This window comes from Cajanus cajan, chromosome 1 (assembly GCF_000230855.2).
Source record: "Cajanus cajan strain Asha chromosome 1, NIPB_CcT2T_4, whole genome shotgun sequence".
In the NCBI taxonomy this organism is placed as follows: Eukaryota; Viridiplantae; Streptophyta; class Magnoliopsida; order Fabales; family Fabaceae; genus Cajanus; species Cajanus cajan.
In genome coordinates, this window is record NC_138517.1 from 77978322 (window position 1) to 77996443 (window position 18122).

Here is an 18122-nt window from a genome sequence, read left to right on the forward strand (position 1 = left end):
TTCAGTAGTGTGGAACGGCCCGTTCCAGTTTGGGAACGGCCCGTTCTGGGCTACTGAATCAGCCTTTTTTTTTTTTTTTTTTTTTTTTTTTTTACAATGTTACAAAATGTTCCATGTGAAAGAAGGATAGAAAAATGGAAACTTCTCATTCATCGGAAAAACAACATAAGTATTACTTAGAATGCAACAAACATTTAGGAGATAATGGAGTTCAATGCAATGTAGAAAAAAACTACCAACAAGGAGATGCCATGTTCGACAAGATGTAACTTTGTATTTTAGCAAACATAAATTAAATGAATTCAATTTACTAGTTAAACTCGAAAAATGTCTTTAATAAAAGTTTTTTTTAAAGAAAAAGTAATGCATGAGATAATTCAATTTGAAAATTTGGGTCTTACAATAAGGACTAAAAATAGTATCTTAATCCAAAAATAAAATATTTAATTTTTTAAAAAAATACTTATTATAAACTAATTATTGATAATTTTGTAATAAAAATATTAAAAGAATAAAATATTCAAATAATTTTGAGGACATCATTTTTTTTGGCTTCTTTTGAAACATCAAAAAATCTCATATTCAAGCTTAGACTTCTGCCTAAAGGTAAGTTAATAAGTCAAGGTGTAGCAAGACAAACACTAATTATTGTTAGTTGCTGTGTTATGAAAATGTGTTTCCTCATCACTACTAGAAAAATGTCATTTTTCTGTGAATTTTCTTGCAAAAAAATATTCGCAGAATTTTTTTGTGAATTTTCCTACAAAAAAAATATTCCAGAAATTTTTTACAAATTTATTTGCAAAAAATAATTTACAGATATTTCTTACAAATTTTGCTACAATTTTAATGATCATAGAAATTTTTTCCATGATAAAAATTTGCAGAAAATATTGTAAGAATTTTATTTTGTTTCTTGCAGATTTTCTTGCAAAAATAAATTCGCAAGTAAATGGTAGAAAAAATTTGCAAGTAACTTTTTTTTGCAAATTTTCCTGCAAATTTTAATCCGCAGGAAAAATAAAAAAAAATTTAAAATTTATAAGTTTAATATTTTAAAAAAAATTCAAGTCCCACATCGATTGAAAATAAAATAATTAAAAAGTATATAAGTTGGGGCAACACTTACCTTACAAGTTGATTTGTATGATTGAGTATTAAACTTATAATCTATAATCTTAGAATTTAAAAGATTATGTGTCACATGTTAAAGACATGGAAACAAATGCTTCGGATGAATTCATTATGTGAGCATTTGAAAGTTGAAGAATTATTGATAGAATTTATAGTAATTTTTTTAATTTTTTTGGTAAAAAATATTCTTGCAGAAATTTTTTTGCGAAAAATTCGCATTTCCTATTATTTTTTTTTTGCAAGAAACTTTTCTATGAATTTTTTTCGCAAGAAATTTAAAATTCGCAAAAATATATTATCCATGAAGGTATTACCTGCAAATAAAATTTCATAGAAAAATTTGTAGCAACAACATTTTCTGCGATTTTTTCTTAAAAATTCGTAAGAAAAGTCGCATGTAATAAAAGAAATTCTAGTAATGCGTAAACCAGGCAAAATCTAAAATCACAACTTACTTTCATAGAAAGTTTCCCAGTCAACAATCATCATGTATACACTTGATAATGTCGGTATATTTTCAAATGATTACTTTATACAATGATTCAGTTATAAAAGAATTAATCATATCCAAGCCATATATTAAGAATCTCAATATTTTAATTCTTCATACCATAACATATTATGCATTTATATAATGACAAAACATATTGTGTATTTGGTTTCTTTTATATATAAAGAGGATGAATATACTTACTTTAACAGTAAATTTATGTAAAATGATTTTTCTCAATAATTTATGTTTTATATTAAATTTAACGATTTAACTATTAAATTAAAAGTTCTTAATACATAAATAAAGTCTGCAAAATATTAAAGAATCTAAAAATTATTAAATATTTTATTTTATTAATTTAAATTAATAAATAATTATAAAAATATTTTAATGTTGATTTGAATTGATGAAATCGAGTATCAAATAATTTTTAGATTCTTTAAAATTATACAAACTTGATCCATGTATTAAGAACTTTTAATTCAATAATTGAATCGTTAAAATTTAATGTAAAACATAAATTATTAAGACAAGTAACTCTAAGTAGACTTACTTTTGGAGTAAATGAATCCTCTCATAGATCCACTTACTTCAAGAGTAAGTCTACCTAAACTTACTCCTAAAATAATAAGTTTAAGTAGACTTACTTTACTTAATAACTTATGTTCTATATCAAATTTTAACGATCCAACCATTGAATTGAGAGTTTTTAATGCATAGATCAAGTCTACAAATTTGCAAAAAAAAAATGAAAGTTATTTGATACTCTATCTCATTAATTTAAATCATTGTATAAAATATTTTTATAATTATTTACCAATTTAAATTAATAAACAAAATATCAAAATTTTCAAATTTTTTAAATTAATGCCAATGGTGGTGGTGTACTATGAATGATGTCGATGTTGGTAGCTAGTAGAGGAAGTGACAACAAAAATACAATATGGAAGATGCATTGTAATAAGATGGATCTTGATTAATCTAAAGAACAAAGTTAATGGTTCATGATAGACTACCTATAATGGTGGTTCATCTTATAATGCGTTAAATATATAGTAATTTTATTTAATTGAAGAAAAGTTGAAGGTTCAAATATATAATAATTTCTTAACCCACTAGTTTTAATTTTAATAAATAATAATAAATTTATCAGGTTCCTTTTTATTTGGCTCATCTATAATTACTTATAAAAGGAATTTTTTTTATGCCAAGAAAATTTTCCTTTTATAATCACTTTTGTCTCCATTTTTTTTCTAACCTTTTCACCCACTCAATTATACAAGAATTATCTTCTAATTAACAATATATTTAAGTAGATAATATATATATATATATATAACTGTTACACATGTTGTGCATGGTTGTCATTAGCTTGTGTTGTAAGGTGTTAAGTTAAATTGTGCCTTGATTCCACTATTTCTAATAAATAACAATGAATTAATCAGTTTTTTTTATTCAGAGTATCAATTATAATTTGATGAAAGGAGTTTATTTATGATTTATTTAAAATTATCTTATGATATACATTATTTTTGTTTTATTGAAGGTTTGCATTTAAGTAAGTACATAAGAAAATTTATAAAAATATCTTATAATATATTCATAATTTATTTCTAACTTAGTTCAATAAAACTTGTAAAATAACTTATAAAACAATTACAATTCGTGTAAAAACGAGTTTCTCCGTTCATTATATATAAAAAAAAACTTAGAAATGAATGTTAACGTAACGATATTTATTCAATGTATGAATCCTTAATTAGACTCTCAATAAATATTAATATACTTATATATTCTTACCATGCGAAATTTATTAAAAGTTACATAATTCTGCAAGTTATTTTGATTCATATTTATTCGTAATTTATAAGTTAATAAATTTTAATTATGGGTAGAAGTGTTAAAAGAGGAGCACTCCCTGAGTCTCACTCCCACTCACTCCTCTTAAACTCTTCAAACAGCCGAAGTAATCATCACCCGGAAGCTTCTGCAGATTCTTCCACCGTCTTCCACCACTGCTCCTGAGAAGAAGAATCGAAACTCCGCGGAAACTTCTCGAAACCCTAGCGAGGTGGTTTTCTTCGAAGGGCGAAACTCTCTCTGAATCCGCTAATGGCGTTTTGGTGGCCCTTGCTCGTCCTAGCGCTCGCTTTCGCCATCGGCAAGTTCCTTCTCATTCTCATTCCTCCCAAGGTTCCTTCCATCGACGTCGACGCTTCCGACGGTACTCTCCCTCCCTCACTCTCTAATCTCTATCGCACACGTTAATTTGTTGTGACGCAGAAAATGCAACGTCGATTTTTGATAATCACAGTGTTGGACGATGGGAGCCTGGCGCAGGAGAACAGCTACATATACGTGAGTGCTATGCATCGGCAATTTATATTTCGCAAATCTTTGTTGTGTAGTGACGTGTTTCTATCGGTTTTCTAATTTGAGGCTTTTGCGTGATCGGCGAGATTTGCTTTTATGTTTGGAATTTAAGATTCGAAGTCTGATTAATTAATTGCAAATGTATGTGGTGCCGAATCGATGTTGTTTCGCGATTGACTTCTTCATGGCATGGCACTTTGAATGCTATGATTTGGAGGCTTCTGATTTTGTTCTTCCTTTTTTGGAGAATATGGCTGATTCGGTCTCATTGATGATGATTATTTATTGCCAATCAGGTGCCTCCGAGGGGAACGGCGCAGCAATCGAGAAGGGAAGTTAAGTGCTATGAACCTGCTACTATGAAATATTTGGGATATGTTCCTGCATTGACGCCGGATGAGGTCTGTGAGCCTACACTTCTAAGGAAACAGATTGTTGTGATGCATGCTTTTAGTATCTAGTTTGAGCAACAATTGTTTTAAGATGCACGTTGTTTTTCATTTTATTTTTTCTTGGGTAATTAGTGTTTAGAAACTTTGATATTTAAGAATAAGATAAGAAACTTAGAAATTTCTTTGGCTAAAGAAAAACACCAGACAAAAAAAAGACTGAGTAGTTTGTAAGGGTAGCATTGGTGATAAACTAATTGTTGGGTACCAAGGGTTCCCATACACACGTTTCCATATTGATATGATATTATTCACTTTAGGTTTAAGGCCTCATAAAATTGCTTTTGGTCTTCTTCCAAAAGGATTCATAACAATAGAGATTATGTGTGTTTTATAAATCCTTGTTTCTCCTCATGGTCTAGCAGGGTGAGACTTTGTTTGTGCCCTAACAATCCTCCCTTCAAATAAAAGACCATGGTTTAACCTCTCCTTCAATGGAAATATTTTTTCCATCCACGAGTATTTAATGGTGCCCCTTAGAGTTTAGCCACATCTGCTAGCTCTAGATACTTGTACCACCATTAGCTCACACATCAACGGGACACGTCGCTCGACCATTGTTAGGAAAACTTTCGTCACAAGAGATCCCACACTTGGATCTACCACCTTTCATTGCCAAATACTCATCTAAGCCAGTCACTTGGTCGATCATTGACTCTGATACCATTGTTAGTCACTGGGGATTTACACACGTCTCTATATTAGTATGATATTGTTTACTTTAAATTTAAACTCTTATGGTTTTGCTTTTGGTCATCTTCCAAAAAGTCTCATATCAATGGGAACCATGTGTGTTTTATAAATCCTTGTTTCTCCTCATGGTTCAACAATGTGGGACTTGTTTGTATCCCAATATTATTCACGTTACGCTATGCTAGTTGTGTTGATGAAAAGTTGACTGTCAGTTGTCATTAGCTTCTAGCTAAACTTGTATGTTATAAGTTTCCTTTTTGGCATTTTGGATGCTTAGTCATGTTGAAATGCAAATTCGGTAGAATTCCATTTAAGCTGATATTTTTTTAACTTAATTCTTAAATATGAAAATTCCTTTTCCCCAACGTTGACAACCTTTTGGTTTTCATCCGTGTATTATTTTTCTTGTATACGAATGCATATTATGCCAGTGCCTAGTTTTAAGGATTCACTGAAGTCCTGGTGGTGGCACTCTAAATGATATAATGTGAGGATAGGAATGACGGTTACAGTTAGAAGTAAGCCAAGCCGAGCTAAACCTAGAACAAGGTCAGTGCAATGACAAAGGGCTTGACTCATGCTCTGCTCGGGCTTAACTTGTTAAGAAGCTGAAGTTCTTTTCTTGGGTCAATCCTAGTGCTTAAGCTGCATCGGCTTGATCCTATACTCAATAAGCTTTTTCTTTCATTTTTATATATTTTAATTGAAAAAAGTGTTTAACAATATAAAGAGTGAAATTGCTAGGTGTTCTCTCTGTCTCCCTCTCTCTCTCTCTCTCACACACACACACACACATGCACAAGTTAGTCAGAGTTGCACCAGACAATCCCATGATTTATGAATTTAAAGCTACCTTCTGATCCCTTGATCCCTTGCACATTGAAGATTGTTTTTCTGGAGGGATTGTGTGGGATCTCTGGGAAAACTAGTAAAAGTACTGGAATTGGCAATGTTCCATGAGTTACGAACCTGCAGTGCTGACAGGTTAGCAATCTGTGACGTAAGTTAGTTATTTTACCTATTCCATGTTCATTGTCCTCTTGCACTCAATTGAATTCTCTCAATCTCAATCCTCTCTCTGTCTATCAATTTCTGTTCTTCATTGTCTCCTAACAGCTGCAGTCTAAGCCTTTGTTCTTCATCGTTCTTTGTTTTGCTCTTCACTTTTACTTCTCTGTTCCTGTTTTTCTTTTTCTGTTTTAGTTTCCTATGTGTTCTCTAGAACCTACATATTTTATATTGTAGTTATTAGCTTGTAACTTTAGCTTAAGTTCTGACTTGTTGGTTGCGTGTGACTGTTGAATGAATAATAAGATGAAATATCTTGAGTGAAAAAGCCACTCAGTGGATCTCATCACTAATGGCACTTACAAAGCTACAAAGGGGATTATTTGATTCACAAGAGCAAGTTGTTCCAAAGTGTTTATAAAATATTGGTTGCCAGTTTGTCTAGATTCACAAGTATGGCAAAAATTAACTAGAACTATGTTGCATGTATGAATAGGTCAGGGAGCGTGTGGAAAAAGTTCGGAAGGCACAAAAATTGTGGGCAAAGACAAGCTTCAAGCAAAGGCGTCAGTTTTTGCGTATACTTTTAAAATATATAATTAAACATCAAGCACTTATATGCGAGTAAGAGCACTTCTCCATGGTAACTGAAGGAAGATTTAAGTATTACTATTTTTTTTAACTTGCATAATGTTGCTCTTGTGGTATTCTGGGAAGCATACAAGCATCTTTTTTGTTTTTAGTTATCATATTGTTTCATTCATCAGTCTAAAATATGTATGAATTATACATTTTGCATAAGAATATTGTAACTTTCTTGAGTATATTCTAATCCATGTGCTTTTTACCAGAATATCTTCACGTGATACTGGAAAGACAATGGTAGATGCCTCTTTAGGTGAAATAATGACAACATGTGAGAAGATAAATTGGCTACTATCAGAGGGTGAGAAGTGGCTAAAGCCTGAGTATAGGTGCCTTACTCAATCTTCTTCTTCTTCTTCTTATTTTTCCCTTTGAATTTAGATCTAAAATGCAGTAGATCTATACAGATATTTTTTCTTGTATGTGGGTAAACCATAACCTCTTCCCCCCCAACCTAGTAATTGATACTTTCTCTATGCAAGTCTGCATAAAGGGACTGGTAGATTATCTGTTGCAGTTTATTTTATTTTTTTAATGTGTTCTTTTTTGGGTTCTAGCACTGAAATTGTAAAATTTTATAATTTTATCATACATTCTGCTGATTATTTTAGAAAAGAGAGGCATTTCATTTTTTATACACTGACTTTTTATGGTAAAATTACAAATTTTCTAAATGCACTTTCATGATTACTTTGTTTTTTTGATAAATAAAAAAACTTACAGATCTTCTGGAAGAGCAATGCTTCATAAAAGAGCCAGAGTAGAATTTCACCCTCTGGGTGTTATCGGTGCCATTGTGTCATGGAACTATCCTTTCCACAATATTTTTAACCCTATGTTGGCAGCAGTTTTTTCTGGAAATGGCATTGTGATTAAGGTATAAAATGACATATATCTGCTGTCTGCCTATCTAGAATTGTTCATTCCATGAATGCACCACATTTTTTAAAGAATAGACATTGTTGACTGATATGCTCTCATGGTATATTAACATTCATTGACAAACTTGTATCCAAACTGAGACACTGCAAGGGTTAATACTGCTCTTACTATTTACTATAAATTTATGTTTGCAATTTGACAGAAATGTGATTCTAAATGTAGATTTCAGAAAATGCAAGTTGGTCTGGGTGCTTTTACTTCCGTATCATCCAATCAGCTCTTGCTGCCATAGGAGCTCCAGAAGACCTTGTCGAGGTTATAACAGGGTATAGCCTTATTTTGCACCCATCCTTCTTCCCTTTGGTTTCATAGTTACATCTGTTCCTATAGCCTTAATTGGACTTTTCTTACCAGGTTTGCTGAAACAGGAGAAGCACTGGTAACTTCTGCTGACAAAGTCATTTTTGTAGGATCCCCTGGGGTGGGTAAGATGGTATGATCCTTTGGCCTACCAAATTGGTATATCCTTTCCTCTCATCTCTAACTTCTGGTCTATATAATAATAATATAGTAATTTTGTTTCCAACAAAATAATTTTTTGAATTTCACAGTAAATGTTAAATAAATAAATTATACAGAACTCATTAAATGCTTAACTGAGTTGTATCTGGATCTGCTTAAGCCCATTTGTAGCTAGGAGAAAAAGGAAGGCTTAATTGCACCTTTACAAAAGTTGCAGAATCTCACAAATTTTTCCCTCAGAGTTTTTTTTGAGAATTTTGCTTCCCAGTTTACAAAATGTCACCAATTTTGCTCCCACATACTTAAAATGCCACAATTAAGACAATTTTGTGGTGGTTGTTCCTTTATAAACCGCCACAATTATGGGAATTTTGTGGCAGTTGTTCCTTTAAACTGCCACAATTAAGATGTTTTTGTGACTTTTGTTCTTTTAAATTGCCACAATTAAGATAATTTTGTGGCATTTATTCCTTTAAATTGTCACAATTAAGGCAATTTTGTGGCAGTTTAAAGGAATAACCATAAAAAAATTGTCTTAATTGTGACAATTCAATTATGTTGAGGCAGATTGGTGACATTTTGTAAATTGGGGAGGGAAGAAAAGAGGAGGGGGGGGGGGGGTAAAATTTGTGAAAAAAATCTCTGGGGAAAAAGTTTGTGAGATTCTGTAAATTTGGAGGCAAAAAGTAAAGTCAACAGGGAAATAAAAAAATAGTAACCTCAAGTTTCTGTATACCTCTTGTTTAGAGTGATGTCTTGGAAGCAAAAGGAATGCAGGGTATATATCCACCTTTTAATACAATAAGAAGTCTTTGTGCTCTGATGATATGATTTATTCTTTTATACAGATAATGAGAAATGCTGCTGAGACGCTCATACCAGTTACACTCGAGCTCGGTGGAAAAGATGCATTTGTTGTTTGTGATGATGTAGATGTGGACCATGTATGAATGCCTTCCAACATTTGGCTGCCAAATGTTAACCTTGCAACTTAATGAAATATTCATTCTTGAATGCATGGTTTTAACACTGATCTGCTGAATATAGGTTGCTCAAATTGCTGTGAGGGCTGTTCTTCAGTCAAGTGGGCAAAACTGTGCTGGGGCAGAGCGGTTTTATGTGCACAGGAACATTTATGCATCCTTTGTCAGTAAAATTACCAAAATTATAAAATCCGTTACAGCTGTAAGTGTCTCTTTTTAGAACATTTCATTCGTGAAATGTCTTACTCCTGCATCTTTCTTTAAATCAACATGAGAAATTTAATCACATGTGCTTGCACTTAATTGTTACAGGATTGCTGTTTTAGCAATCTATCAGCTTGTCTTCACATCTGTTTGTCTTGTACGAAATTCTCAGACCTTGATAGGAACTAAGTATTTGTTTCAGAAAAAAAATATATGGATAATATAAAACCCAATTGTAGAGATGAGAATGACTCTATCAGAAACAAATGATAGAACCTTGCAGACCTTGAGGGTCTGCAGTGCACCTCCCTGCCTTGAGGCCCCAAAACTTAATCACTGTATGTGGATGCCTCCCCACCTATCCCCTCCTTAGATTTTATATTTGTTTCTTATTGAGTCCATATTCTGCATACCCTCCGTACCATGTAGGCAACAGATGGTGAGTACCCAACAGATGTTCATTTGATTCATGATATGTTACCTTGTCCTTTTTTCTGTTGATGAATTTTCGCTTTCCTCTTTTCATTCTCCTCCCTTTTAGCAGCCCTGAGGACATAGTTGTCAATATAGGATAGCAGAGTGGAGTGGCCGAACCCAAAAGTGGGATGGCGGGATAGTGAGATGACCTCTATTTTAATATTATATTTATATTTATATATTAAATAATTAATATATATATATAAAAGCTAAAAAACAGAAAAATAACTCTAAATTAATTCAGTAATCATTTTTAATAACCCTGGGACCAGTTCCAGCAGCACCAGCCCCTAAGCTCTGATTTTTTGGTTGGGCCATGGTTCTGCTAATAACCAAAGAACAAAACTGCCCAAATTAAAAAAAAATGAACAGAAAAAAAGAGAAAGAAATGGAACAGAACAAAGAAGTGAAAAGAAAAAAAAAAAAAAAAAGGAAAGAAAAAGGAAGAAAAAAATCACGAGAATGAGGAGAGAAAAAAAGAGAAGAGAAGAAAGAAAAAAATAGAAGAAAAAAGATCAGGAAAAAAAAAGGAGAAAGAATACTGTAGGAGAAGTGGACTGGAGAGAGAATGCCAGAAGAGAAAGTCCTAGAAGAGGAAGAAGACAACGCACGAACAGAGACAAACTGAAACAAGGTTAGAAAATCTATCTGAGAAGACGCACAAAGAGGACGCATGGAGAGAGCCTGAGATGGCGCATGAAGACAACGCACAAAGACGAGAGTGTCGGAGGCTAGGATTGTGTTGTTCACATAGAAGAGAAGGGACAAGGGTTGTGTTGTTGGTACTCCAAATGGCAAAAATACTCTTAATAAGGTATTTTCAAACTTTTTAAATTCTCAGATCCCCGACTGCTATTCGAAAATGCTTTGCTCCAAGGTCAGCATAATGGCACGAAGTCGCTCCACTCCATTGCGCCGTGATAGCGGCTGCTAGGACCCCGCTATTGACAACTATGCCTGAGGAAGCATTAGCTATATAGTTAAATTATTTGCATCAACTAAAATACTGGCTCTACATCTGATCTATCTTGACACACAGATACTCGATTGTTTCTATATCTTTAAAATTCACTAAATTGGTATGTAAGTAACTTGTGGGTCAACTAGAAAATTGATAGAACTTAGTGAGTTTATACTTTTAGGTGTGAACAAATTACCTTTTTTGCTTGTGTACAATATCAGTAACAAGGTTTAAACTTAAAATCTTTTGCAAGCTATGGCAACCCAATCATTAGGTTGGCCCTAGTGGGTTCATTACACGTGGTATCCTCCAATTTTATTCTGAAATAATAGTTCTTGGAAATAAAGCACAGGGAATCTGGATTCGTGACTCAGTCATAGGGAGGAGGTAAAGGGTCAGGAACTTGAACAAATCCCACACATTGTAATTGTATTAACATTGAGGATTTGGAACTGCTATACTAGCGAGAACCCTTTTTCATTGATTATTGGAGAATAGGCATCTGTCTCAGAACTATTTAGTATTAAGAACACCATTTTTAAAGCCTTTCAGTTAATTATTTTTTGCAGGGCCCACCACTTGCTGGAAAGTATGATATGGGAGCTTTATGTATGCATGAGCATTCTGAAAAACTTGAAGGCCTTATAAATGATGCTTTAGACAAAGGAGCTGAAATTATTGCTCGTGGAAGTTTTGGACATATAGGTGAAGGTGCAGTTGATCAATATTTCCCTCCTACAGTGATTGTGAATGTGAATCACTCAATGAGATTGATGCAAGAAGAGGTAGAAAAACTTGCTGTTTACTCTGCCATGGGCATCGCTATTTTTTTCTCTCATCTATTGTTGTTATTAATGTTACACTTATCAGCCATATTGTCCGTATCTATGACAAAAACAAAAATTGTTCATATGGTGATTAGAAGCATTGGAGTTTTGAAATATGTATAATGGTGTCTCGTGTTATATATGTACTGCAACCATTCATTTATATATTCAGTTCAAGAATATCTTTCTATATATCTTCTATGCTTCAAAAACCGCTTACTAGATTCATTGGTATATTTTAATAACTTCTAGGCATTTGGACCAATCATGCCAATAATGAAATTTAGCTCTGATGAAGAAGCTGTCAGGCTTGCAAATGATTCAAAATATGGACTTGGCTGTGCTGTTTTCTCAGGCAATCAGAGCCGGGCTAGAGAGATAGCTTCCCAGATACATTGTGGGGTTGCTGCAGTTAATGATTTTGCAGCAACATACATGTGTCAGGTAAATTTTATTTACTATTTTATCTTCATCTGTCTCTCTCAACAGGGGGTTCACCTCAAAGGGATCTAGTAGCAGTGATATGATCTATACTTTGTTGATCAAATTCAGCTGCTAGAGACTTTTGAAATATGGTGCACCTGAGTAATGACTTTCTGATTTGAAAGTTAGTCTATTATAAGTTTGAAATGTTTTTTTTTTTTTTTTTGCCAATTTGGCTATAGAACTTTTTGGAAATAACTTCTGATTTCAGTGACAATGTATGAATGTTATACCATAGAGTTTGATTTTTTTATATGCCTTTTTGGCTTATTAAAATTAAGCAGTTCTTTTAGCCAAATTACCAGGATATGATCCCAATTCAGCCTACGTTACATCGTTAATTTTAATTTCGATTGAATTAAAGTTGCACTTTGATTTTTCCACTATTCCAGTCCCTGCCATTTGGGGGTGTGAAACACAGTGGATTTGGAAGATTCGGTGGTGTTGAAGGTTTGCGAGCATGCTGCCTTGTAAAATCTGTTGTTGAAGACAGATGGTGGCCGTTCATCAAAACCAAGATACCGAAGCCTATTCAGGTAATTGTGGAGAACTTTTCATAATTATATACAGTATTATTTTACTTCACTGCGAGTTGGAAAGATTTATACTGAGATGGGATTTTTCTCTGCCCCAGTATCCTGTAGCAGAAAATGGATTTGAGTTTCAGGAGTCTCTTGTTGAAGCACTATACGGGCTCAGCGTATGGGACCGTTTGCAAGCATTGGTTAACGTGTTGAAAATGCTTACGGAGCAGAACTCTACAAGTGACAGCAGAAAGAAAAAAACATGACTTGTCGTGTCAGGACGGGTAACATTCCAAATGGTTCATATTCATATCATCATGTTCAAATAATTGAGGACTTTCGGTTTTGTCGTTTATTTCCAACTGTAATTTTCTGTAGCCATTATTAATTCCTGCTATTTTTCTTGTGCTTATTCGATGACATAATCCTGGGCTACTTGTCTGATGAAAATTCATCTGTGTTGCGAGTTTTCAAAAATCTGGGTACGGTTACGGTAATGTAATTTAAAAGAATTATATTTTTAATAATATAAGCCTAAAGTAAATTGTATAAATTTTTAAAAAAACTCACATAAACAGCACACATGGTTATAATGTGACTCTTAAACTATGATGTCACACTTTAATTATGATATATTACACTTTAATAGTTTCAATTTCTTCGTTTCCTTGTTCATTGTCTGTGAAAAGAAAAATTGTTTGACTCTGGTTCATCAAGAGAAAAAGTAGCAACTTCAAGAATGTCAGTCAAATAGATCTTTATCAATATTTCACATTTTGCTCTCACTCTATAACTTGCTCTTTCTTGACAGGAGACAAAGATTTGTATGTATAAAAACAAATCTTGAGCTCTCTTAGGATTGATTTTTTTCTTCTTCATAAAATGGATAAAAGAATATGTACTTTGGTTTCTCTTACAACAACAAGATGATGATGGTTGTGAGAGATGTTTCAATGTAATATATTAAAGTTTGGAGATTGTTGAACCATACTAAAATATAGAAGTTGTATTGTGAAAACATCAACAATTAGTTAAATAGATTAATGTGAAAACATCAAATAATTGAATAGAGATTAATTTGGACATTAGAGATTAATTAGAAGAATATATAGTGAATGAAACCGTTGAAGGATGAGAATCCAAATTTGAGAGCAATTAGAAATAATAGAAAACCTAATTTTTATTGAAATATTTAGATTTTATATTTTGGTGCGAGTCTGAGACGTATCCAAAAAGCACTGATATGTATGCAATGTGTATGACATGAATTCGAGTATCTATGCTTTAGATATGTTCATATGGATTTTATATCGTATGTTAATGTAATTCAAGCAAGAAAATTCTCAACATGAACTACTGCTGTCAAGCCAATATCTTTTTTCTTATTAAAAATAAAAACAATATAATTTTTATGGTTAACTTCCACTTCCAACCAGTACCGGTACGAGTAAGTACCCGGTATGTGTATGACATGAATTTGAGTATTTATGCTTCATATACGTTCATATGAATTTTATATCATATTGATAGAATTTAGGCAAGAAAATTTTCAACATAGACTACTATTATAAAGCCAATATCTTTTTTCTTATTAAAATGAAAAACAATATAATCTTTACGGTTAACTTCCACTTCATCCTGTGGTGTAGCTCAGAAACACTGCCGCCTTCCGTGTTATGAAATTTGGCATTTTACTCCCTTATGATTTGACCATTTGATTAAAAAAAAGTTGGACTTGTTTGATTACTGTTTTTAAAAAACTATTCCAACACATACATTTTAAGAACTGTTTTTTTTTTTAATGTAAAAAGCAAAAATAAAAAAGATGTTGAGAACATGATTCTGTAAACGTTTTAATATCTCATCCAAACACTAAGCTGCAATGGTGATAAAATGGAAGAAAGAAAAAGAGAGGATTTTATATGGTGGAGACCGAAATGGATAAGAGCAAGGGGTGGGGTATGACTCTATTGGACTTGCTGGAAAAGGAATGAAATGGTTATCGCTTGGGGCGCCACTCTCGATATTGTTGGATGAAAACCAGCTCTTCGTTGAGGAACGTCACCACATGTGGAATGTGGTGGTTCTTAGGTTCAATTACATTGAGGAAAATGAATGAATGGGGTACAATTATGTTGTGGAAGAATATAGTTGGAGATGGTGAGTGTATGGGATTTAGAATTAGAATTTTATTTTTAAATTTTCATTAATGAAATGAGTCATTTACAGCATTGTCACCCTGAAAAATAAAAGAGTTTGAGAACATCTCAATTACAGGCTTGTTCTTGTTTCTAAAATTTCAAATAAAAAGCCTTTTTTACCAAGCATTTTTTTTTATTTATAATTTTCTTCTAAAACTTAAGAACTGTTTTGAAAAAGGAATTTAGCTCTTTTATACTGAAGATGTGTGTATAGTGAAAAGTCAGGTTTTATTTATCGATCATTTTTTTTCCAATGAAGAAATACTATTTATGCACAACGGCTTGTATAATTTACCATCCATGAATGATTAACACAATATTTAACTTTCCGCGTATCACAATAAAATTTAGATTTAACTTCAACTATTAATTAAATCCTTATTAATATTGGACTTCTACTGTAGACTAAAGTCTTACATTAGTTAAAATTGAGCATGTTAAGTAATATATAAGTGAGAAAAATTTATTTAACTAATATCTTAAGATTTTAGGTTATATTATGGTGTCAAACTCACTTGTGTTACTTACTTACTATCCATTGAATTGATACTCTCAATGTTAGAAACTCCCCAACAATTAACAAACGGTCCCTTTGAGTTTTGATTTTGTTTTCTATAAAAAAAAATTCTTTATTTTTCATTCTTCTAAAATTTACAAATATTATTTTTTGTTCTTGTGAAATTTTAATTTTTACGTGTATAAAATATTTTTTTTTTACTTTTATCCTTCTAAGATCTAAATTCATTACATTTGTTTCCTAATGATCATTTTAAGATACATAAATAATTTATACTTCATGGATGTATTAAAGTTTATAGAGAAGTCAAATATTGACATAATATCACTAACAATCATAAGTAACACTTAGGATGACCACTTAACCTTTTAATAAATAATAAGTAGTTAAAAATGAATCACATAAAAAAAATATAGACTAAAAATAATAGCTTCAATTTTAGGAAATGAAAAAAAGAAAAAATTTTAGAGGGACCAAAATCAAAATTTGTTTATTTTGTAGGGATTAAAAATATATTTAAATATTTTTTATTATGTATATTCAACCATGTAAAAGTTGAACCCTAATCATTATACTTAAAAGAATCAGGTTACCTATCAATCATGTTAAAACTTTGTAAGTTTATATGAGATATATCTCAACATTATTTAAATATTTTCAATCTTGCATTTATTTTTCACAATTTATCTCTTTATTTTTGAGGTTGAGTCTTGACATATTAACAAGGTTGTTGTTGTCTCTTGATTCAATAATTATAAGGTTTGTCTTAAGATATAAGGGTTGATTTGACGATCTCAAAATCGATTCATGTTGTGTTAAAGTGACGTTTGGTTGGTGGAAGTTAGGTCTTGTGAAGTGCAAATTAGTTATTGATTGTCAACTTTAAAATATTATATGAATTATATTCATGGACCAAAAAAAATGATTGTTGACATCCAAGTTAAAAGTCATGAGTTCAAGTTCTATAAATAGTATAATATCTCAACAATGGATGTAAGGCTTCATTTGGATAACCAATGATCAATGGAGCATAGCATAATAAAGTAAAGTGAAATGAGTTGGATTAATATGAAATTGAATAAAATTATTGTTGTCTTGTTTAGATATTTTACGATAAAATGGATTAAGATTGATTTAATATTATATTCATGTAATTTATATGGTTGTACATATTTTATCTTAGTACTTACACTTAAAAATAATGTTTTACTTTCTATAAGAATATTTTCAATTTTATTTTAGTCTCTACCCTTAGAAACAAGTTAATGCCATCAACATATGCTTACATGACATTGATGTGTGTTGCACTTTATATATTAGTTCTTATAGTTACATTATTTTTACATTTAGTCCTTATACTTGCCCAACTTTTACATTTTAGTATTTACACTTAAAAATTACTTGTTTTTATTTTTTTGCGTAAAATTGTTAGATATGTTAGATATATGATGCATCAAACTTTTGTTACATCGTTTTAATCTTATTACAAAAAATACTTGGATATTCATACCACTATTATATCAACAACTTTTTTTAATGCTTTCGTTTTGTCATTGGTTGCCATCTAACTCAATTTGCTCTAGTTCTCTAACATTGTCACAAAACCGAACCTGGAGGTATAAAATTGCAAAAAACAAAGAAGAAAAAAATCTAATGTTCGTTAAACTACCATAAATTTGAAAATAGAAATGCTTTTATCACATATCACTACTAGAGACAATTTTTGGCGATTGTATGTGATAAAAATATTATGCAACTTAAAAAAATGAATTAAATGATAACTTTTTATGTTTTCAAGCATCTAATATTGCAACAAATTAAAATAATGAAACAAGTCTCTTCATTATAAAAAGTACGTCAACACAAAATGCTATCGATTATCTCATCTTATCTAAGAAAATACAAGCTCTACAACTTTAAAACTCAATGAATTAGGATAAATGATAATTAGTTAATGTTAGAGAATTTAAAAAGAAACATATCTTTATTATAATAAAAGGAAGGAAGTCTGTGATTCTTTTTTCCCGCTCAAAATAAGGGTACATATGTAATTTTATCTTATCATAATTATTCTGAATTTTATTTTTTTATTTTAATAAATTCTGAACATAAGAAAAATTCTTCCTCTTCTTCTCTGCTTTATACGTTTACCATCAAATTGCTTGTATTTTGTCTTTCACTTAGAGAAGTAATTATGGATATCTATTTCCTATGTATTAGTTGCAACTTTTCAATGCCAATTAATCTCAACTATCCTCTAATTTTTAAAGCATTTTTCTTTTCAAAACTTCATTATAATTGTCCAGTTCCATCATACTCCCTATTTCTAAAAATACTTTCTCCATATATACATTGTTCACTTTCTGATTTGGGTACTGTTGTACTTCTAATATGAGGATTCACACTTTCTCTATCAATCATAGGAAAACCATTTTTAGGTAAGTTTGTATGAAGTTTTAATTTTAAAAGTTAGTTGTTTCAATGTTGATGTATAGTGAACATATTATTAAAAGTTTTATCCTTTTTTACTTTCATCTTCTTTTTAAAGGACATGACTCAGAGGTTTACATTACTAAAGGACATTGCAACGAAGAGAATTGACTAAAAAATAAGAATTCGTATAATAAAATTATGGAGGCTGACAGAGTATAAAAATCCATTGCAAACAAATTCCTTGGAGATGATTTTGGTGGATGAAAAGGTTATTTTTCCATAAATTATAACAATTATAAATTTTATTGTTGGA

General features: G+C 31.3%; 1 protein-coding gene across 1 annotated transcript; it reads left to right on the forward strand.

Annotated features, from left to right (window-relative positions):
- The first annotated feature begins 3528 nt into the window (after positions 1–3528).
- ALDH22A1 (aldehyde dehydrogenase 22A1) lies at positions 3529–13135 on the forward strand. Its single transcript, XM_020346611.3, has 14 exons — positions 3529–3851; positions 3942–3985; positions 4297–4401; positions 6647–6774; positions 7002–7124; positions 7519–7672; positions 7900–8003; positions 8092–8170; positions 9048–9143; positions 9247–9384; positions 11394–11609; positions 11904–12095; positions 12527–12670; positions 12769–13135. Exons 1-14 carry the CDS (start codon positions 3740–3742, stop codon positions 12922–12924), a joined length of 1791 nt encoding a protein of 596 aa, XP_020202200.2. The 5' UTR covers positions 3529–3739; the 3' UTR covers positions 12925–13135.
- The last annotated feature ends 4987 nt before the right edge of the window (positions 13136–18122 follow it).

Coding starts and splice junctions, on each gene's coding strand:
- ALDH22A1 (XM_020346611.3), top strand. CDS start 3,740: ATGGCGTTTTGGTGGCCCTTGCTCGTCCTAGCGCTCGCTTTCGCCATC. Junction 9,385..11,393: donor TTATAAAATCCGTTACAGCT/GTAAGTGTCTCT, acceptor TATTTTTTGCAG/GGCCCACCACTTGCTGGAAA. Junction 11,610..11,903: donor TGAGATTGATGCAAGAAGAG/GTAGAAAAACTT, acceptor AATAACTTCTAG/GCATTTGGACCAATCATGCC.